The 22,659-nt window shown below is 48.0% G+C and overlaps 2 protein-coding genes across 2 annotated transcripts in view; one reads left to right on the top strand and one right to left on the bottom strand.

The window, feature by feature from the left end:
* Nucleotides 1-16,567, bottom strand: part of LOC135829155 (ankyrin repeat domain-containing protein 17-like) — a 90,234-nt gene extending 73,667 nt beyond the window's left edge. Inside the window, exons 1-4 of the mRNA XM_065341560.1 lie at nucleotides 16,433-16,567; nucleotides 15,763-15,882; nucleotides 12,619-12,717; nucleotides 11,939-12,037 (exon numbers count right to left, since the gene is read on the bottom strand). Coding sequence (XP_065197632.1) covers nucleotides 11,939-12,037; nucleotides 12,619-12,717; nucleotides 15,763-15,882; nucleotides 16,433-16,567 — 453 coding nt within the window. The remainder of the gene's footprint in view (nucleotides 1-11,938; nucleotides 12,038-12,618; nucleotides 12,718-15,762; nucleotides 15,883-16,432) is intronic.
* Nucleotides 16,568-17,243: 676 nt separating this feature from the next.
* LOC135829154 (uncharacterized) lies at nucleotides 17,244-17,885 on the top strand. The gene has a single exon (XM_065341559.1). It carries the CDS (start codon nucleotides 17,244-17,246, stop codon nucleotides 17,883-17,885), a length of 642 nt encoding a protein of 213 aa, XP_065197631.1.
* Nucleotides 17,886-22,659: the final 4,774 nt, after the last annotated feature.

The following is a 22,659-nucleotide window of genomic DNA, read 5'->3' as shown; positions in this document are numbered from 1 at the left end:
GTCCGTCTTCTTGGTACACGGTCCAGCCCTGCAATGGCTCTCATCCTATCTTTCCTGCCGCCACCAGACTGTCAGAGTATCTACCTCCCTATCAGACCCATTACTAGTCGTGTCTGGGGTACCCCAGGGGTCCATACTTGGGCCGCTCCTATTTCTACTGTACGTTAATGACTTGCCAGCCCTTGTACCAAATGTAAGTCTTTTTGCTGACGACACTGCTCTGATGTGCTCCGACAGCTCGGCAGACAACCTCACGGCCTCCATGCAGTCCGGGGTCAACGCTACAGTAACATGGATGGAAACCTGGAAACTGAAGCCTAACCTCGCCAAAACCGAGGCCATGTTCTTCTCTCCCTCGCCCCCCACTCAACTTCTGTATTGTCCTGGTCTAAATAGTACACCTATTAAAGTTGTTAACGAGCACAAGCACCTGGGCGTTATTCTCGACCGCCAACTCTCCTGGTCTCCACAAGTCCAGTCTGTGTGCAAGCGTGCAAGTGCGTCCTTAGGTATGCTACAACCCCACTGCCAACACTTGAATGATAACTGCAGAAAATTGTTCTTTAAGTCGTACATTTTGCCTATATTTGACTATTGCGATATAGCTTGGTGCGGGTTGTCTCAGACTTTACTCCACAGACTGGAGGTACATCAACGCTTGCTTCTGAAAATTCTGTTTCGAAAAGACCAAACATTTGCCTCCCTTTGTCTTTATAAACTTGCTTCCACGCACCCTCTTCTTGCCCGCCATCAGCAGCATCTTTGTATCCTTGTGCAAAAAATCTTCCTAGCCCAAGTCCCGAAACATATTGCCAAGTACAACTGGTTTGTTACCACTAGACCAACACGCAATGCCTTATCACTGCCCCGAGCTAGTTCCTCTCTGTTTTTGAAATCCCCTTTCTTCTCAGCATACTCCCTTTGGTCTAACCTGCCTACTAGCATTAAGACATGCCAGGATATCAGGAAATTCACAGTCCAGCTTTCCACACTGTCTCATCCGAAGTGATCCCATGTATTATTAATGTGCCTCCCTTTCTTTTTCTCTCCCTATCTCCTTTCCCTCTCTGACAGCATCTTTCTTTTTTTTCCCTTTTAGCTTGCCGTGGTTGGCTATCACCTGACCTCTCATGTTTATTGGCAGTCTTCGGACGGGCCAGGAGATGTTGAATAAATAAATAAATAAAGTTTGAGGTGACGCAAGAAAACTCATTATTGTTTTCCAGGCTAAAGAAGCTAAGGGAAACTGCTGGCTATGTTTACAGGACAAACCTCAGGCTCTTCAAGAATATTCTGAAAAGTTAGGATTTTGAGAGTAAACTTCCGTAACTTCTCCGCAGGTGATATACAAGGAAGAGCAAACAAGAGCAAATACAATGAATTATGAACTCGGGTGGTGAGCCAATTCAATTAAGGTGATGAAGGAGAAGGACAAAATTTTAAAAGTTATGACTAACTGTCCACCAACCACCATGTTGTGGCACTCGCTGACTGTAAAGGATCTGGTTACGTTGGTGGACAGTTAATCATAACTTGTAACATTTTGTCCTTCGCCTTTTTCACCATAGTTTAATTGGCTCACCATCCGAGTTCAACTATGCCCACCTGATGAGCCGTCATGACCTATACGGCGAAACGTACGTCGTGTGGAAGAACTTGTTGTTGTACATAACTAGTCCATCACATTTACATGATAGTGGAGTTCAGTAGGATATTGACGTTTCGGTTTGAGACAATTAATTTTGTCTTTGGTTAGCTTCCCCTTTCTATGTTTATAACACACGAGTCACAGAAAACCCACGCGAATCAACTTGGGATACTCGCTGCCACCAAGTAATTCTTGTTAAAAAAAAAATAAAAAAAAAAAAAATAGTGAAGAGTTACGAACACAGCGTCAACCGGAAGATGGCAAATTATATCGGAAATGATTACGTTTAGAGTAGACAGAAGAAATGAACCGATAACAAATCATAAAGTAGAAGCACACCAGGTTCACACGATCTCACGGGGTCAAAAGGGGAAAGAACTGTCCTCCAAATAGGACCTGAAAAACCACAGCACTCTTGCTGCACAACGCTGGCACAACCCGCCAGGAACATCGCAGTTCAAAAACCGAACTGAATAAACTATATCTATAAGGGGCGTTGTCACACACATTGTCCCAAGTTAGCTGGGTAAGCCGTGGCTCACCATGATCAGACGCCTACCAAACTAAACTGGATTCACACACTCGCATAAAGGAAGACTGAAGAGAACAGGGAGACTGAAGGAAGACAGGAAAGAAAATGCCATACCTGGAATCAGCGTTAGTAACCACGGCGGCGGCTGGAGCTACGGCGGAGAGCAAGCCAGGTTTTATCTTCATCTTGGTTGAGCCGGTCACTCAGAGCGGCTAGCTCGGCGTCAGACAAAATGACCTCCCTCCTCGTCTTGAATCGTGGTCTTCACATTGTCGATAGCATCGCTTTGCGTGACGTAAAGAGTGATGGTCTAGCCAGGAAGAGTGTTGACGAAAATCTGCATTCCACCACGGAGGCGAAGTACCAAAGTGAAGAGTGGGCTCCTGCTTCCGACTGTGTGCCGGCGAAAATCAAACGCTGCTGGTCTTCGGGAATACCCTCCTTGTCTTGGGCAGCAGCCTGCCTGTTGTCGTCCTCATCAGCTTCGCCATCACCACCGGTAGTATTCATGAAGGTAGCAGGTCGCTTAGAATCGCCATGGTAGTCTGGGGTCGAATCACGTTGTTCTAAAACCCACCGCTGCCACCAATGTAATAGGTAGCCGAGTGGTAGGCGCGGTGAAATCAACAATAATTACTTTTATTCTACTTTCAGGTACACACCTGAGATATAATCGTTCGTGAAAGAAGAAGCGGCAAAATAAATAACTTTCTCTCCGGTGCTCACCTAGAGGCTGAATCCTTATTCTTCGAGTTAGCTTTCATTGCTATCCAATCTAATCTAATCTTCTCTTTCTCAAAACAGAAATGCGCAGCCGCTTTTATGCAGCAGACGACGTACGCTTACATACGGAGATACACTAAATATACATCAGGCAAGCTCCGTATTAGTTCCGTACTGCTTCCGTATTGGTCGGGCAGGGATACTACACTCGCTCAAGAACATCCCGATGCCAACGGCCAAGGAATACCGGAAACGACTATTATTGAGAATATTATAAAGAGGATGCGGTGGAAGGCAATCTTTGCAAAAGGCGATGTAAAGGCGCCGGAACGCAACACCTTTGGCTTCAAGACCAAGAACTGCCCTCCGCAGGTGGAAGAATTAAAGGTGTTTGAGGAGGATTTGTACAAAATGATCGAAAACGTTAGCTTCAGAGCGACAACAAATGACCTCCAAGCAAAGATGAAGAAAGACCTGCAGCGTATCAGCAACTCGCCAGACGTGATGGTACCCGCCGACAAGACGCGCAACCTGTATAGTACGACGGTCGATAACTACAAAAAACTGTTACACGACAACATCACCAAGACGTATCAGCATGCACCGGAGGGTGCGTACAGTCAAATCAACCTGGAGGCAAGGGAAATCGCGGAACGGCTTGACATAGCGGACAGGACGGAGGTACTCGCCAAGTCCGAATGTTTCATTACGCTAAAAGACCATAAAGAGATTTTCCACCGTGCCCTACCGTGCCGCCTAATAAATCAAGCAAAAAGTGAGCTAGTCGTCGTCAGCAAGAGCACCCTAGCCAACATCACAAGGCAGCTCCGTGACGCTACAGGAGCGATGCTTTGGAGAAGCACGGCCGATGTAATTAATTGGTTCAAGAGCATAGAGGAGAAAAAGCGCCATACGTTTGTAGTATTTGACACTGTCAATTTCTACCCGTCGATCACGAAGGAGCTCTTGCAGGACGACCTGGAATTCGCTAAGCAGCAGGTGCAGGTCAGCGACGACGACATGAATGTGATTATGCATGCCCGCAAGTCACTGCTATTTGCCCAAGGTCAGGCATGGTCTAAGAAAGACCGAGGTGATATGTTCGACGTTACCATGGGCGCATACGACGGTGCGGAGGCTTGTGACGTTGTTGGAGCCTACATCCTCCCCAAGCTAGCTGTGCACCTGGACTGGACGTCGGTGGGGCTCTACCGTGACGATGGACTTGCAGTGCTGAGGGATGCGAGTGGACCCGTAGCGGACAGAGTGATAAAACAAATACCGTAGTTCCGCGCATATAAGCCCATGGGCCTATATCCGCATATAAGCCCATGGGCCTATATCCGCATATAACCCCATGGGCCTATATCCGCATATAAGCCCATGGGCCTATATCCGCATATAACCCCATGGGCCTATATCCGCATATAAGCCCATGGGCCTATATCCGCATATAAGCCCATGGGCCTATATCCGCATATAAGCCCATGGGCCTATATCCGCATATAAGCCCATGGGCCTATATCCGCATATAACCCCATGGGCCTATATCCGCATATAAGCCCATGGGCCTATATCCGCATATAAGCCCATGGGCCTATATCCGCATATAAGCCCATGGGCCTATATCCGCATATAACCCCATGGGCCTATATCCGCATATAAGCCCATGGGCCTATATCCGCATATACGCCCACCTCCGTTTATAGGCCCATGGGCCTATATCCGCATAAAAGCCCATGGGCCTATATCCGCATATAAGCCCATGGGCCTATATCCGCATATAAGCCCATGGGCCTATATCCGCATATAAGCCCATGGGCCTATATCCGAATATAACCCCACCTCCGTTTATAGGCCCATGGGCTAATAAACAGACCCAACACCGTTACGGAACCGATAGTACAGCATGTCACTTGTCAGTGCAGACTACATTACCAGTACCGGTACCTACGGTAGGCGAACAACCGCGCACAGACTTGTTCTTTTTCGCATGCCAGCTGCCTTCAAAATTCGAATAGAGGCCCAGGGCTAAAAAGCGAACCATTATCACCTTTTTTTCCCGGAAAATGCATTATTTCGTATATTAGCTCATGGGCTTATATGCGCGGAACTACGGTAATCGAAGTATTCAAGTCGTGCGGCCTGAAAATAACGATAGAAAGCAACCTGCGCACAGTCAACTACCTGGATATAACCATGTGCCTGGAATCCGGTACGTTCAAGCCATACCGTAAGCCAAACGACACTCCGCTTTACGTAAGCGCAAAGTCCAACCACCCACCGCAAGTGTTGAAGAGCTTACCCGTTGGCATCAACAAGCGTCTGGCGATGATTTCCAGCTCAAAGGAAGTCTTTGAGGAAGCCGTGCCTGAGTTCGCCGATGCGCTAGCTGCCAGTGGCCACCCCAGAGTGCTCGTGTACGACGATGTGACCACCCAGTCAAGTCGCAAGAGGAAATGCGGGCGAGACATCATCTGGTTCTATCCTCCGTATAGCGCCAATGTCAGGACAAACATCGGAGGCCAGTTTCTCGCACTAGTAAGCAAGCATTTCCCCAAGAACGCCAAACTGCGAAAGCTCTTCAACAGAAACACCTTGAAAGTCGGCTATAGCTGCATTCCTAGTATGGAAACGCGGATCAAAGGCCACAACAAGAAAATGATGCAACCAAAGCACGAGAGAGTCCCCTGCAACTGCCGAGTCGCCGCATCTTGTCCACTGAAAGGTGAATGCAAGTCGACCAATGTGGTGTATGAGGCCGAAGTAACGTTGGACAGTGCCCTGAAGACATACACTGGAATGTCGGCACCGGATTTCAAGTCCAGGTATGGAAATCATATGACGTCGCTGCGCCACGAGCGGTATGAAGCAAGTACGGAGCTGGCAAAGTATGTCTGGAGCCTAAAACGCCAGAACAAGGCCTATGAGATTGGCTGGTCCATCAAGGAACGTGCACGGGCTTACACCAATGTCACCAAGCGTTGCAACCTATGTATCGCAGGGAAATATCACATCAGCATATCCGATCGCAGCACCTCCCTCAACAAGCGAACGGAGCTCGTATCAAAGTGCAGGCACTCTGCCAAGTTCCTGCTTGGTGGGTACGGAGTCACGTGACTTGCAGCCACATGACGCACGACAGCCATTTTCACCCGTCTGTAGCCCTTCTAATTACGGGTGTGGTATCTTGCATATAGCCTCGCTTGACGTCGCGTCATCGTGGTCATTTCTTTTCATGTTCCTCGCCCATTCTAAGCACCTATAGCCATCACAGCGCGTCGAAATTTCCATCTTGCACCTGTTTAGTTGGTGCACAGAAGAGCAAGTATCTCCCCTCCTCCAACTTATTTTATAGGGGAAGGTAAGGCAAAAATTAAAATTTCACCAGTTGTAGTCTTCGGGGTGCTGAGTCGAATGGTCTTGGTCCGAGAAAGCTGAGACGCTCCCTTCCTACTTGAATCCCAATCGAACTCGCGCACTTCCACCGAAACTGGGTGACTGCGCCCTACTAGATGGGGATTTGTATGCAAAATGTCACTAAAAGCGCCATTTCGTTCTTATAAAAGCACGGATGACCGTGATTGGCCCATATGTTGTAGTCTTCTGGACGCTGAGTCGACTGGTTTTGGTCCGAAAAGGCTGCGATGCAGCGTTCCTCCTTTATTCCCAATCGAACATGGTTGAACAAGCGGTCACGTGCTCCTGCGTACACCAATCACCTGGTCACCGTGCCTGCAGGGTACAACTTACTAGCCTGTTTGACCTTTTTTGGGTGCAGTCCTGTCACTCTAGTTGAACTCGAGTTGAACCTTGGTGTGAAAGTTGTCGCCTGCTGGCGTGGTGACCAGGTGATTTGGGCACCCAGGAGCACGTGACCACTTGTTCAACCATGTTCGATTGGGAATAAAGGAGGAACGCTGCATCGCAGCCTTTTCGGACCAAAACCAGTCGACTCAGCGTCCAAAAGACTACAACATATGGGCCAATCGCGGTCATCCGTGCTTTTATAAGAACGAAATGGCGCTTTTAGTGACATTTTGCATACAAATCCCCATCGAGTAGGGCGCAGTCACCCAGTTTCGGTGGAAGTGTGCGAGTTCGATAGGGATTCAAGTAGGAAGGGAGCGTCTCAGCTTTCTCTGACCAAGACCATTCGACTCAGCACCCCGGAGACTGCAACTGGTGAAATTTTAATTTTTGCCTTAACTTCCCCTTTAAGCGCTTACCAAAGTGTGTGGCATCTTGCACCTGCATGATTGTGATTACAGGCAAGCCACATTATCATTATCATTCTTTCACACAGCCTTGCTTGACTTCCTGCCATATCATATTTCTTTTCTCACTCACGGACCATGTGAGTTTGGCACATTTTCCATCCAGGACTTTTGCACCCACCAGACCTCAAACCTTCACAGATTCCTTCCTATGCTGCTGTATAAATACCACACTAGCTGTGCATCACTGTAATCAGTTGTCTGAAGATTGCTATAATTATGGCATAAAACTTTAAGTTACAGCCATCAAGACGCGTGGTTTTTCTGTGACTCGTGTGTATCTATGTATCTATGTACAACATGTGGCAACATCATCTGTAGAAGGCGATGTGCATCTAGACAATGCATATTGTTCAGGAGGCAAAGGTAGGGTTTCTCACTGATTAGGCGATGGCCATCCTGTTGGATGAGGCGAGCCAGAGTGGTTTGTGCCCGGGCGGACAAAGCGCTTGTAGATCACACAATGACACATGGAGTCCAGCACTCCAGAGGGATTCCGGAGGAAGCCGAGATACTGCGATCCTCGAACAGCCAACTTGGAAACATAAACCAGATCTCTTCAAGACATTGGACTTACGAGCGAGTTTGAGGTGACGCAAGTAACTCATTATCGTTTTCCAGGCTAATGAAGCTAAGGAAAAATGTTGATAGGACAAACCTCCGGCTCTTCAACAACATTCTCAAAACTAATGGTTTCGCGACTAAACTTCCGTACCTTCTCCTCAGGTGATAAACAAGCAAGAGCAAACAAGAGCAAATACAATGAATTATGAACTCGGATGGTGAGCCAATAAAATTATGGTGAAAAAGGAGAAGGACAAAATGTTGCGAGTTATGCTAACTGTCCACCAACCACCATTTTGTCGCACTCGTTGACTGTATATAATCTGGTTACGTTGGTGGACAGTTAGTCATAACTCGTAACATTTTTCCTTCTCCTTTTTCACCGTAATTTAATTTAATTGGCTCACCATCGGAGTTCAACTTTGCACACCGTATGAGCCGCCATGACCTATTCGGCAAAACGTACGTCATGTGGAACAACTTGTTATTGCACATAACTAGTCTATCATATTTACATGATACAGTGTAGTGAAGTTCAGTAGAATGCTGACGTTTCGGTTTGTCACAATTCGTCTTCGCTTAGCTTCCCCTTTCTTTGTTTACTACATAAACTTGAGCCTCCCAAGTTGGGTGGTTTGTTACGTCGTCGAGTTGTAGTAAGGCCGGTGTCATATAGTAGAATGACCCCGTAGTGGAAGGCCCCCCGGTCATTGTACTATATAGTAGATTGCCCCCGGGGTCACTCTACTATATAGTACAACGACCCCCCTCGGCCGCTATTTTAGTAGAGGTCCGTGAACTGCTGAACTCCTGAATAATCCAAAAGGAGCAAGGAGCACACAGAAAACGCAAAGGAACACTGAACTTGCAAACTTTCTTCCAACTCCAAACCAAAACAATCCAACACAAGGTAGGATGTTCATGTCTCCTAAAGAGGAAAAGTGCGCGACCTATGTACAAATGTTGTGGACTTTTCACCACATATTCCCACAATCAAGAGTACATAACCCCGGACTCTTGCCACAATCCATGATGTCCACGTGGAATCTGTGGTGTAAACTCCATCTCTTTCTACCTGCTTGTGCGAAACGACAAGTCTGGTGGACTCTGTAGTAGAATGACAGGGGGCAATCTACTATATAGTAGAACGACGCCCCGGTCATTGTACTATATAGTAGATTCCCCCCCGGGGTCACTCTACTATAATTATAGTACAATGCCCGGGGGTCCATCTGCTGGGGGGTCATTCTACTACAGTACACCGGTATGTCCAATAGTCTTACTAGTTTCGTCATCATCCAGTAACGTTTGGCATTTTTGTTGCCGTGGCGCGGAGCTCGTGCTCTTCTTCATTGCGCTTTCCTTCCCCTCTTGGACCTTTTCGAACCTGAGTCTTCCAAGTTGGGAGGTTGTTGGTTTGTGCGCCTTGGAGAAGTGTTGGAGCTAGGAGTCAGGTCGCCGTATGTCTCAGTACTCCTTATCAGTTTTCTGCCATTTTTGCCGCAACTCTGCTGTGATAGTTGCTAGGACTTCAATGTACACAACCAAGAGTGGCTCCACAGTAGCAGAACAACTAGAGGTGTCGAGCATGCAGAGGACATGTGCTACATGCACGGTGTTGAACAGCTAGTCGATCAACCACCGCACGGCTGCAACGCACTGGACCTGATTATATCCGACCTACCCGTAGAATCATTGGTCTCTGTCTTGCCACCTCTTGGCAAATCTGACCATGCCTGTCTACTTGCCGATTTCCAGATCCGTGTGTCACGCGAGCTTCCCATATCATGAACTGTATGGAGGTATCAGCATGCTGATTAGGCCAGGCTTCGTCACTTCCTCAGAACCACCAATTGGGCAGCTATGGCTCGAACTGATCTAGACCTGTCATGCACTGGCATCTCAGAGAGGATCCTGGCGGGAATGAAGAGATTCATACCCTCTAAAACCCTGAAAACCCATGCATTCGATCCTCCATAGTGGACCCTGAGTGCACTGCTGCCACAGTGAGGAAATGACGTGCATGGAGATGCCTGAGAGATGACCCGTCTGAAGACGATCGGCAGTCAGCTTACCAAGATGCTAGGCTCTCAACGGTTGCCTGTCTCAAAACTGCGAAGAGTGCTTTCATGGCGAAACTGAGACAGACAATGACCTCAAAGTACGGCTATTTCCATTATTTTCTTCCTATGCAAGTCACAACTCCTGTTTTGAGTTGTTTTTATTCTCTCTTTTTCTTTCCCTACTAGTTGCTGTTACCCTCACTGATCCTTATGCACATATATACAGCATTCCCTCTCTAGTGGGACCATTGTTATTAGGCTAGGGCCTGTTTTGGACTTCCCACTCTAAATAAAGAATACAAATAACAAACAAACAAAGCAGCTGCCACCCAGTGACTGGTGGCACACCGTCTAGTGTGCCTCTGGCAATGGGTGTAGTCAAACTGTTCCGACAATACGTCATCCCGATGGACTTGAGTACACAGCCAGCGCAGACAAAGGAGAATGCATGGCCCGCTATTTTGCAAGATGACCTGTCAGCCCCATTCCCATATGTCAAGCCTCGAAATTAACAGGCTCTTTCGGATGTCCGTTTCCGTGTGGCTGTTGTCGAGCGCACCCTTCGGCAGTTCAACCCATCAAAGGCAACCGGGCCGGATGGGATACCGGCACGAGTGTTGAAAACCTGTTCTGCTGAACTGTTTCAACCTATTTCTACACTGTTCGCACGGTGCTTCCACACTAGGATACAGCCCAAGACATGGTATATTGCCAACATAGTCCCTATATTCAAACGGAAATCAAAGTTTCTACCCTCCAATTACCGTCCAATTTTGCTCTTGTGTATTCTGGCCAAACTGATGGAGACAATTATCAACCGAACATTAACTAATTTCCTCGAGTCGAACAACGTCTTCTCCAAAAGACAGTTTGGATTTCGCCATGGCCATCGTGTAGCCGACCTCCTTTCCAGCCTCCACCATCAGTGGCTGCATACAGCCGGGGAGAAAGGCGTAGCACGCATACTCGCCATTGACATAGCCGGCGCGTTTGATTGTGTATCACACCCCGGTGTGCTACACAAGTCCAACGTATACGGCCTACGTGGGCAACTGCACCAGTGGCTCAGCAGCTACCTCGGTGAATGCTACCATCAAATGGTCATTTGTGGCCAGACATCCTCAAGGCTCCCATTTCAGGCTGGAGTCCCCCAGGGCAGTATTCTGGGTCCGACTCTCTTCCTTATATACGTGAACGACTGCGAGGACCACCTACCAGCCGGTGCTGACCTAGCCTCATTCGCAGACGACACTACACTGCATACCAACATCACCCCCCCCCCCCCCCCCATCCAACAAGATACCACCCAAGCCCTCCAGCTAGCAGTCAACAACATCTCCCTCTGGGGTCAAGAATGGAAGATAGATATTTGAACCAGCCAAATCCCAAGTAGTGATTGCCAGCTTCCACCGCACCCAATGGAACATGCCACAGATTGATTTCAACGGATCTAACCTGAGGGAACAAGTGGAGCTCAAAATCTTGGGCGTCAGTTTTGATGGTCAGCTTATCTTCCGGCAACACAGCAGCGACTTGGCCCTTTGTGTTAGGCTTTCCACGTTTTTGACGCGCCCGGTCGCATCCAAGCCTACAATGCCTTTGTGCGCCCAGTGATGGAGTACTGCCCCATCATCTGGATGTAAGAAGCCCGATCCCATCTTGCAAGACTCGACCGTGTGCAAGCCCACTATGCAATTTTTTTGTCTTTGCCTGCGAGCTGTGTTCATTGTAAATAATAAAAAAAATTCACACTCGCTGACTGTATAAGGTCTGGTTACGTTGGTGGACAGTTAGTTAGTCGTAACTCGGAACATTTTGTCCTTCTCCTTTTTCACAATGAAATATGTCCAGCAATGTAGTGATAAAACCGGGTCAAAGCAGAATAGCTAAAAACAACAATGATTAATACGTGACCAATATACACCATGCATATACATACATCATTGTTCTTGCTCTCATTTGCTTGTGCCGCTATAATACCTTGTTGATGCGGAAGGAGACAATGTACGGGAGAAGATATGTCACAACATGAAGAGAAGGCACGGAAGTCTACTCGCAAAAAAAGTATTCACCTGCGTAATTCTTCTTTCTGCTCATAAAACGAGCATTCATCAGGGATAATATGACTTACATTATTCTTTGGTTCCAACGAATTTCCAGAAGTGAGAAGATATTTTACTACAGAAACATGACCATTCTCTGCTGCATCATGTAATGGTGTGTTCCCATTCTGAAAGTAGCAGCAAAATTAAAGACAAGACATGTACACACATACCCACAGTCATACACATGTTGATGCACACGCACGCACGCACGCACGCACGCACACACACACACTCATGCATGCACTCGCTTTGCATGGCCATCTATGCAGAAGGATATTGACACTTGTTACCGTTCCTGACGACATCAAGCCGTTCCATCGTGAGCAAGGCCAGTTGTCTCACATGCAAGGTATCCTGTGCCACGGCTTTTTGCTGGTTGTTTCGTCCGTGCTACAGCCTGAGATCCTCCAGAAGCTGCAAGATGGTCGCCAAGGTGTAACAAAGAGTAAAGCCCGTAACCGCTTCTTGTCGTAGAGGTATCTCTGCCGAGGTGTACGTCGCCAAGTGCACTACCTGTATCAAACAGCGCCATCAGTCCCCAGAGCCACTCCAGACAACTCCATTCCCCGAGCGTCCATGGCAGCGTATCGCATCGGATCTCTGTGATGTCGACGGCCACCAGTACCTGATCACTGTTGAGTATTCCTCCCGTTACATTGATGTCGCTTGTCTCTCATCGACTACGTCACGAGCCGTCATGACTCACCTGAAGAGCATATTTGTGGTCCACGGCTATCCGGAGACCTTCGTCAGCGATAACCTCGATCAATTCGATCAATGTTTCGCAGCCAAGTCGCTCTCCCCTCTGCCATTGGGAGCGAAAGTGTGGGTAGATGACAAGCACGAGGGAACAGTGGTTGAGCAACTCACCGATCGCTCCTACAACATCGCCACCTCATCCGGTCTTCTGTGAAGTTGCGCCAGCAGTACCACCGGCCGTGCTAGTCCCGCAACAACAGCCTGCATCTATGCTACAGCCAACTCTCCGTGCTCCCAAAAAAAATCCAGCCACCGCAGAGATTGATCGTTACCATGTTACTCTCTCTGGCTTCATACTATTGCTCTCCCGCACATTGAATAGTTCTGTTCTATATGATTACCCGTCTTGCATTTGCTCCCTAACAGTTTCTTCACCAACTGTTGTGTTTCTCTCTTTGAATTTTTTTTAAAAAAGTGGGAGATGTCATATCCTGTACTATAATGTTGTCCTTTCGCCCATTCACGGCATATTCCTTCCCCTGTCTATCACCATGTATAGATGGTACACGACCTCGCACTACCCCGTGCTACGCACAATACCATACTCTGCTGGACAACACCATGCGCTGCTGGGCATGGCGTCCCTGACTCTTCACTATATCTACACTCATCTGTATGTAAAATAGACCACTTCCTTATGTCAGTACATGACACAACAGTTTGCATGACCTCAGATTGACTTGTACACATTTCCCGTATGGTAGAGTTCATTTATACACCCCGTGTTTGTATACATCTCCTAGGTTCAGTGTATCTGCTCATATACATGTGTGTCCCTGTGCGGACTGTACCGTATCTATGAATTTCCATTAAACGCCTTCTGTCTCTGCTTATTGCTTTTTCCTTTTCTCTCCCTCTCTGTTTCTTTCTTCTTATCTTGGCTCTTTTCCTTTGGCATTCATACTGGTTGGTAACACTTTTCTTGCTCCTCAAGTAATTAAGACTACAGTGCAAATCTATTGAGCACGCCAAAATGTCATACAGAATCGACCGACAGACATTAGTGGTGACCCTGGATGGCAACCCTGTTGAGATCCTAGTTGAAACAGACCTCCAGCTTCAACGTCTAGGTGGACCTGTGTCTCTTCCACGCGTGCATGTGAAAGCAAGTGTTGTCGGATCACTCGCAGCTGTTGGCGCATACGTACATCTCTGCGCAGATGTAATTGCTGGCATCGGAGGTGTCAGCATAGGCCATGACGAAGCAGGTGAGTTCAACCCAGCTGCATTTGGCCCGGGCACAGCAACTTTTGGTATCACAGCAACAACCGTGTGTGCCGGCGAACACCCGGCATGTCATGTGACGTTACGAGGGATGATATAGGGGTAATGCTAGAAGCCGACCACAGTCTAATCCGATGGGATCAAGACACCAAGCAGTGGCGCCGGTAGGACGGACGGACAAGCGCCACCATGGCCGATCGGATCAGTCATTTGCCAGTACGCATACAAAGATCTGTTCGATGGTCAACAGGCTCAACCCTGTGCAGAAGTGTATTCGTGGGTAGACAAGGGTTGGCTAGTAGAGCTTGATGAGGCCACCCACGGATGCGTTGGAGACTTCATTCCACTATTGACGAAGAGCCAGAAGGCTAGCACTCCGGTACGTCCGTACCTAGACTACCATGGCCTGAATAACCTGATCCACTCCAGGCCCGGTACAGATGCGCCCGCATGTGCGGAGAAGATCCGTTAATGGCGGAAAGTCGGAGAGCAGTATGAGCTCATCGACATACACAAGGCTTACCTGCAAGTGCACGTCGATCCTGCTTTTTAAAGCTACCAGGCAGTCGTGACAAGCTTTACGTGATGACGTGAGTGTGCCTTGGGCTAGCAATTGCCCAGAAAGTTATGTTACACGGCCTTGGCCTGAGGTGGACAATTATGTTGATGATGTGCTGACACAAGCATCGACACGAAAAGCAGTAGCTGCTGAACTGGCGTGCTACAGCCTGCCCACAAAGCCACCAGTGCTACTGTCTATTGTTAAAGTGATAGTTTGGGAGTAGATATACGATACTAATGATGTATTTAGAGCAAGTAAAATTAATAGTATGCAGGTGACTGGTGACTGGAAATCAAGTCAGGACCCACACTTCAAGCTGAATCTGGTGCAGCAGCTTGAGGTGCGGTGGCGAAGATGTTTGTCAGGTGCATCCGCCATCGCCGTCTATCAAAATATGACTAAGGGGCCGTCCGGGGTTACCGATTGTTTTTACAAAACGAAAAGTGTTAGTACTTTTCAGCCCCCACCCACCCACCCACCTTTTCTGCAGGTAAAACGAATTCCAATAAAATATTGATGTCAATTTTCGACATCCAGAAGTAACTGGGCATTCTCCATCAGCATTCAATAATTATTTTCAAAACGAAACTCCATCAAACCCACCCACCCACAAACGAAAACATTTCGTTTTGAAAATATTATTGGTAACCTTGGACGGCCCCTAAGCGGTCAACAACTTGAATGATTTGGAAACTTCCAAGATTTTCAACCAAAAGCAAGAGGACAAAGCCGGGACTCCGATATGCAACAGGACTCAAACCAAACAAATCGCTCCACGCTGGCTGTAATCTCGTATGAGTTTGAAAGCGCAGTTGCCGCCCGGAAAACAGCAGAGAAAAGGCACCGAAACCAGTGAACCATGCATCTATCTGTCATGTACGGTAAGTGATGAAACCTTTGCCTTGGTTCTGACAGTGACAGCCGCGTGGCGCGTGATCAGCTACAGTTAGCGCTAGCGCCAGCAGTAGGTAGTACAGGCCGGACCACGCGCCACGCGGCTGCATGGAGTAACTAATACTTGCACACTGACTGCAACGGGAAAGTGCAAGCACGTGTAGTACAATGCAGTACTTGCAGATCTACGTAGCATGCACCCAGTCTGGGCTGAGGGCAGTTGTGGTTGTTTGATCATACAATGCATGCCAAGCCAGACCCATGGGCGAAGGTTTTGAGGGGGTGCTTTGGCACCCAAAGCACCCCCCCCCCTGCTAACGCCCCTGAGTCCTGGGGCTTGCACCCCCCCCCCCCCGACCAGACAGATTAGAGTAGGTCCAGGAGGAGTTGATGGAGGACCGGCACACCAACCTTCAGCAGCTCCGGCACAATCTCTGACATACCACCAGCTTTGCCATTCTGTAGGTGCCTAATTGCCTGAGTCAGCTCATCCTCCGATGGTGGCAGTGAGAGGGAGTCCTCGACCTCACGCTGAGGGATAAGTTGCAAGACATGCGGATCACGGCGTACACTTTGCAGACATTCAAGACACCCAAGAAATGCCCATGCCATGTGGACTGCTGCTCCTGAACAGATTCGCAAAGAACTCCATCCGCATTGCGGATGGATTTGACGGACAGGGGTTGCAAGCCCCCAAAGCAGCGTTGCATGTCGCGAATGGCAGACCAGACAGCTTTGCCACTGAAACGTGCACGGTGCACCAAAGCCGCTTTGTCCATCAGCCGGGGTGTTTTTGTCTTCTGAATACTAGCACGAGCCCAGCCAAGCGCTTCTTTAAAAGCCCGGTGATCAGAGTGCCTGCCGCTTCTCAGCCATTGGATATACAGGGTATAACGAGACTCCAGTAGAGGCTCCAATACAAGGGCATTGTCACGGAACCAATCTGGCATCCGCCGCTTGTCCCGACTAACCACCTGCTCTGCCGCGTCAACAGCACTCTACACCAATTACAGTCCACAGACGAGGCGCGATCATACGTGGATAAACGAGATTCAAGACTAGCACAGTACTCAACACGTACAGTAGGCACACTCTCAGCCTCCTCTTCACTCGTGAAGGGCTTCCGATTGAAATGGTGAACACCAAAATTCCGCGGTCTGGAACGAGCATCATGATGGTACGGTTGCTGCACAACGTCAGGTAGCCGGTATTTCATGCGGACAAGATGGTGGTCTGTGCTACACTGTGCAGTGCGCATCACTTGACAGTCCATGCAACGTTTACGGTGTTGTTGGCGTACGAACACATAATCTATACAATGCCACTTTTGTGATCCAGGGTGTTGCCAGGTGTACATGTGAATGCGTTTCTTGGGAAACAGTGTGTTACATACTGTGAGCTGTGGACGCGCCATTAATGTGAGTAGTCTATGATCAACATCGTTCACATCACCAACACCATGTGATCCAAGCACTCTCTGCCATATATCTAGTTGCTGTGAGCCAAAACCAACACGAGCGTTGAAATCCCCCAGGACACTCTATGTTTGCTCTATGTTGCGCCAACACACGTGCTCTATGTTGACCCACCATACGCCAGCACCCGTAAAACTCCAAACTCTGTGCCCTGTGTGTTGGTGTACTTCATAGTGGTGTAGCATCTGCGTGTGCATGTGGGATGTGGGCTAACATTCAGAAATGAAATTGTCGGCATTGACCCTTAGATTTGCTGGGGGTGAGCACTCCATCGTTGAGATCGCTGTTCGTTGACTGATCTGTTGTTCCGTCAGACTGCTGCATATCCACTGAGTTCCCAGACCTAGGGTACTTGTGGAAGTTCCATTTTCGACTGTAGTACGAAGATGGCCAAAAACCTTCGTATTTACAAAGTCAATGCTCCTTGGAGTGACGTTTGATGCCCATCTATCATACTCAGAGCATCTTCGAGGAACTGCAGTGCGTGCCACACAGCAAATTGGTTTCTTCCGGAAGGCGTGCCATGTCCTGGACCCACCGGGCCGGGCCACAGCATACCGGGGGTTCATTCGGCCTCTAATGGAGTACTGCCCACTTGTATGGATGAGAGCTGCGGCTACCCATCTCTCACAGCTGGATCGAGTCCAGCATCGTGCCCTAACCCTGATTGGGACAGGGGCTCCAATGGACACTCTGTCCCTGCGGCGCCGTGTGGCCGGCCCCACAACCCTGTACAAGCTGAATTACATCACAAGCCCACCAGTTCTTGCAGCGACACTCCCAGCCAGAGCCATCGCACCCGCCATCGCGCCTGCCACACATCGCCGCTCGGCAGCCAACCTTGCGGACGAGCTTCAACTCCAGACAGCCCTACCTGCCAGATCTTGCAATTTTGCGCTGCGCTCTTTCCCGGAGTGCCTCATCGAAGCCTGGAATGAACTGCCAGCCACTCTCCTCCACGATGCATTGTCTCCCAAAGGGATGCAGCAGTTCAAGGTTCTGACCTACCGCTACCTGAAATGGTCTGGGTGGTCATTGGCCACGGACATCGCCCCCTAGGCTACTGCCAGTATGACCCTGTTCCTGGTCTCGGAGCACATACAGATAAGGCACGGACGTTTACTCTCATCAAACTCCCAATCCATACTATACTATGTCTTTATCTATCTCTAACTCTCCTCCATTCTCACCCTAATCTTTCGTCAAAACTGCACGGCAATCAGCCTCTACTTTCACCTCAGCATCATGCTCTTGATACTGCTATCTTTGTACTTGTTTGCGTACTTGTCTGCACTCATATCTTGGAATAACTCGCAAACTAACAAGTTTCCTGGTTTCCTCCCCTCCCTCCTCTCTTTCCCACCCTCAGAGTTCTTGCTCTCCTGCTCCCTGCCCTTCCACTCCCTGTTTAGTTTCCTTTGGTGCACATGTGCAGCTGTGATTCCGAGACCCTTGGTCGGCTGAGCTTCACAGGTCCCACCCACTCCGTCCTGCTGGATATGTACCCTTGTGTCGAGTTCTCCTCCTCCTTTTAGTTCATCATGCAGTGAGTGTTCATTAGTAAGAATAAAAAATAAATAAAAAATACTCGTCCTGTTGAGAATGAGTCAGGCTGAGTGACCTTTCTCCTTGGGAAATAGCGTGCAATCATGGATTTGCACCTTCACGCCAGCCTCTTGCGCCCTTCGTTATACGTATTGACAAAGGGTATATGCATCGCAATCCTTCCGGAGGTTGCCCACTAACAGAACAGCCTTCCTTCCTTTTGGCTTCTTGGTGCAGACCAGCTGCCATAATTTGCTGCCTTCTGCATCCTCTTCGAAAGTAGGGAGCATTCTGGAAAGTCCTTGTTTGTCAAGTTTGGCATCAGTTGGAGTATCTGGGTCCATTTGATGCACCCTGGACGCTTCGCTCACGCTGGTAACTTGTTCGCTACGTACAACTGAGGAGCAGGATTCAACCGAATATCGTACTAGTTCCTTCTGAGGGTAGCCAGCTACGGGTACGGGTGCGCCAGGGCTGGAAGCTGCAACACGCTTCTGTTTCTTCTGGGATGATTTTTGCACCGAGGGAGATCCTTGGCGTCTTTGGCCGCCATTACTGTCGTCTTGAGCAGACTGGAAAGCCGTCATCTCGTGTGTGAGCTCTTCTACCTTCCGCGTAAGGTGGTCGCAACATTTAGAAGTCGTTTCTCCCTGTCTTCAGCTGCACTGCGGTCTAGCTCGAGCATTTCAACGATCTTCGGAAATTAAAAGATTTCTCCATACTCTGGTTTGAACTTGCCGTTTCGAACGTGGGGGACACCAGATCTGCCGGACACTCGACACCTACTGGCACGCCTGTCGCTATTGCCCAGGACAGTGTTGTACCTGGCATGGGACGGTCTCTACACAACTAAAAAAAGCCCAAAAAAGCCCAGACGGGGACAACTGTGTGAGGGTAGGCTCGACACGGGTTGTTTCGGGAAGGGACTGGAAGTTCATTTACAAGTTGGTGCGCGTGGGCATTACATCTTCGAAACATACTACGGGTGGAATGGGCTGTTTGGTAGTGGGGCTGCTGGGGTGTCAACATCCTCTCTAGAAGGGGATCTGCATCTGTACATTGCATATTGTACAGGAGGCAAAGGTAGGTTCCCTCACCGATTAGGCGATGGCCACCCGGTTGGATGAGGCGAGCCAGAGTGGTTTGTGCAGCGCTCATCCACACGACAATGCCATTTGCCAGGACCGGGGGGGGGGGGGGGGGGGAGCGCTTGTAGATCATACAATGGCACCTGGAGTCCAGCACTCGAGAGGGTATCCGGAGGAAGCATAGATGCTGCGATCATCGAATTGCCAACGTGAAACCATATACCAGATCTCTTCAAGACATTTGACTTACGAGCACGTTTGAGGTGACGCTAGTAACTCATTAAATGTTTTCCAGGCTAATGAATCGAAGGAAACCTGCTCGTTATGTCGATAGGACAAACCTTATGCTCTTCAACAACATTCATAATAATCTAATGGTTTCGCGAATAAACTTCCGTACCTTGTTCTCAGGTGATATACAAGTAAGAGCAAACAACAGCAAATACAATGCATTATGTACAACAATGAGGTGATACAACCGGATCAAAGTAGAATAGCTAAAAACAACGGTGATAAATGCATGACCAATATACATCATGCATATCCATAATCCATTGTTCTTGCTCCCGTTTGCTCGTGTCGCTATATCACCTTGTTGATGAGGAAGGAGACAATGTACGGGAGAAGGAACGTAACAACATAAGGAGAAGGCACGGAAGTTTCCTCGCAAAAGTTTTGTTTTTTCACGGCTTAGCGTAGCGAAAGAGTGCAAAAAACGTATTTTTCACTCACAAATATTTTCGTGCATTTGCTCTTGTTCTGCGCAACTCCGTTGAACCTGCCATCGTGGACTTTGTTTTTCCTCGTGGTAGTTGAAGTTGCCCGCCCACCCACCCTGGTTTCATGGGAGTCGTCCGCTGTTCTTCTTGACAATCTATTCCTATGTGTGTGGCTTATGATTATGACATACACCGGTTATTATATACCATTCCTTGCTATCTCTATTCTTGGGTCTGACTGGCAGCGGGGCAGGAATTAATGAAAATAGAAAGGTTTTTTGGCCGAAAGGCGTGTTTTTCCTCTAGCCCGGTTGAGCGGTCGCGGCTAGGAATGTAGGGAGTCATTGTTTTTCAGGCGCTCCCCTGCTGCCCACTCACCCATGCTCACCACTGGCCATGCTGTTTCACTTGATTTCACGGCCTTTTCTCCCGCTTGCTGGCGGTTCTTTGATGGATTTAGATGTTTTTCGGCTATTTATCTATTCTTTGGCTGCGAGTGTGGTTTTTTGCTTCTACTCATTTCTGGAAAACCACCACGGTGGTGAGTGTGATTGCTCTGGTAGACCACTACTGAGTGTGATTGCTCTGGTAGACCACTACCCCATGTACTGAACAGTCGCTTTGTGAGTGAAAATTTTTTAATTTTCATAATGATTTTGAAGAGCCTGAAGTTTGTGCTAATACTTAGTATTATAGCATAATTGAATCGCACGAAACTTTTTTGTGGACATAATTTGTGAAAAAATTGCCAATTGTTAATTTCTAGCGTAAAGCAGACCCACAGGCATGATCAATACCCACTGAATTTATTCACCTGCGTATTTTTTCTTTCTGCTCATATACAAACAAGAATGCATCACGGATAATATGACTTACATTATTCTTTGGTTCCAGCAAATGTCCAGAAGTGAGAAGAGATTCTACTACAGAAACATGACCATTCTCTGCTGCATCATGTAATGGTGTGTTACCATCCTGAAAGTAGCAGCAAAATTAAAGACAAGACATGTACACACATACCCACAGTCATACACATGTTGATGCACACGCACACATGCACACACACACACTCATGCATGCATGCACTCACACACAGACACATCCAAAAACACACACACACACAGGATTCCTTTGTGGGACCCCTCAGGATTCTCTCCCCTCTCAGGATTCCCTTGTGGGACAAGACAAAGACTGATTATCTACAACGAGCATGCGTATAATAGATGAGAGAGAGACAATACGGAGAGAGACAATACGGCGACAAGAACTATACACAACATCTCCCTTTCCAGGTAAGAAGAGGGGGGGGGGTGAGAAGTTAGAGAGAAAAGGCATGTGTATACAATATATCCCTTTTTTGGGCGAAAAAAAAGAACAAGGATAATACTATATATAGAGACTTAGTCGGAGGGAAACATATTAGCACACGAAGAGACGAAGCTAGTTGAAAATCTGATGAGGCCTTTCGGACCATTACCCTTCAAAATCAGTACATGGTGATAATGTGACGAAGCACAACAATGTCAATAATTATTTATACAGCATATTGGCGGAAAAATCATGATGAAACGTACACAGGCTGAATGATAGTGTGAGTTGCGCCAAAGAGTGCACGCACTATAACAGGGAGGTGGGAAGTCAAAATAGTACTAGCTTCCTAACAAACTCCTTCTGTCTACACAACTCAGGCTGTAGCTTGGCAATGTAAACAGCCTCTAGCCCATCTAGGTGACATTTGCTGCGAGCCCGCGCGTGAATCTTGAAGTGCTCTGGAACATGCTTACATACTGCATTAAGGCAAGAAGGGGACAGAAGGAGTTTGTTCGGCCTCATCAGATTTTCAACTACCTTCGTCTCTTCGTGTGCTAAAATACTATATATTATTTAAATAGTGCAAATCAACGAGATTGAGAGACGAGCTAGGGCCTACACAACATACAGTAAGTAGCAGGACATGCCTAGCATTTGCACAGCTACAGGAGAGTATTCTTTTGTTTAAAAAAAATATGAAGAATTTCGAGAATAACAATGAACAGATCGAGATTGAATAGAAAGAATAAAGAAGCACGCTCGTCCAGGGCTCTCACGTTTGGCAAGGCCATCGCAGAGAGGTACGTCTGGTTTGACTACAGCAACAGCGAGAACAAGATGTGACTGAGTGAGAATGTCCGCACGTCTGGTGTTGAGTGATGTACGATTGAGAATGTACATCATACCGCAAGTGAACAGGTCAAAACAAAACAAATGAAACACAAAAGGCGCTTTCGATTACACGCATTTCCGTCAATTCTAGAATTAGTTATTGTTGATGCACAGTTCGATTACACAAAAAGTGACAAATTCCGTGTTATAATTGATTTTATCCAATTCCGTCGAATCCGTCAATTCTGAAGAGAGTGCCGAATTTCTCTAATTCTGTCGCCATTCGGTGTGTTACCGGGCTGGTCATGACTCAAGCGTGCGAAGAGCCTCCCTGGCCGG

The sequence above is a fragment of the Sycon ciliatum genome, chromosome 13 (assembly GCF_964019385.1).
Source record: "Sycon ciliatum chromosome 13, ocSycCili1.1, whole genome shotgun sequence".
NCBI lineage: Eukaryota > Metazoa > Porifera > Calcarea > Leucosolenida > Sycettidae > Sycon > Sycon ciliatum.
This window is presented reverse-complemented; position numbering and strand designations above follow the sequence as displayed.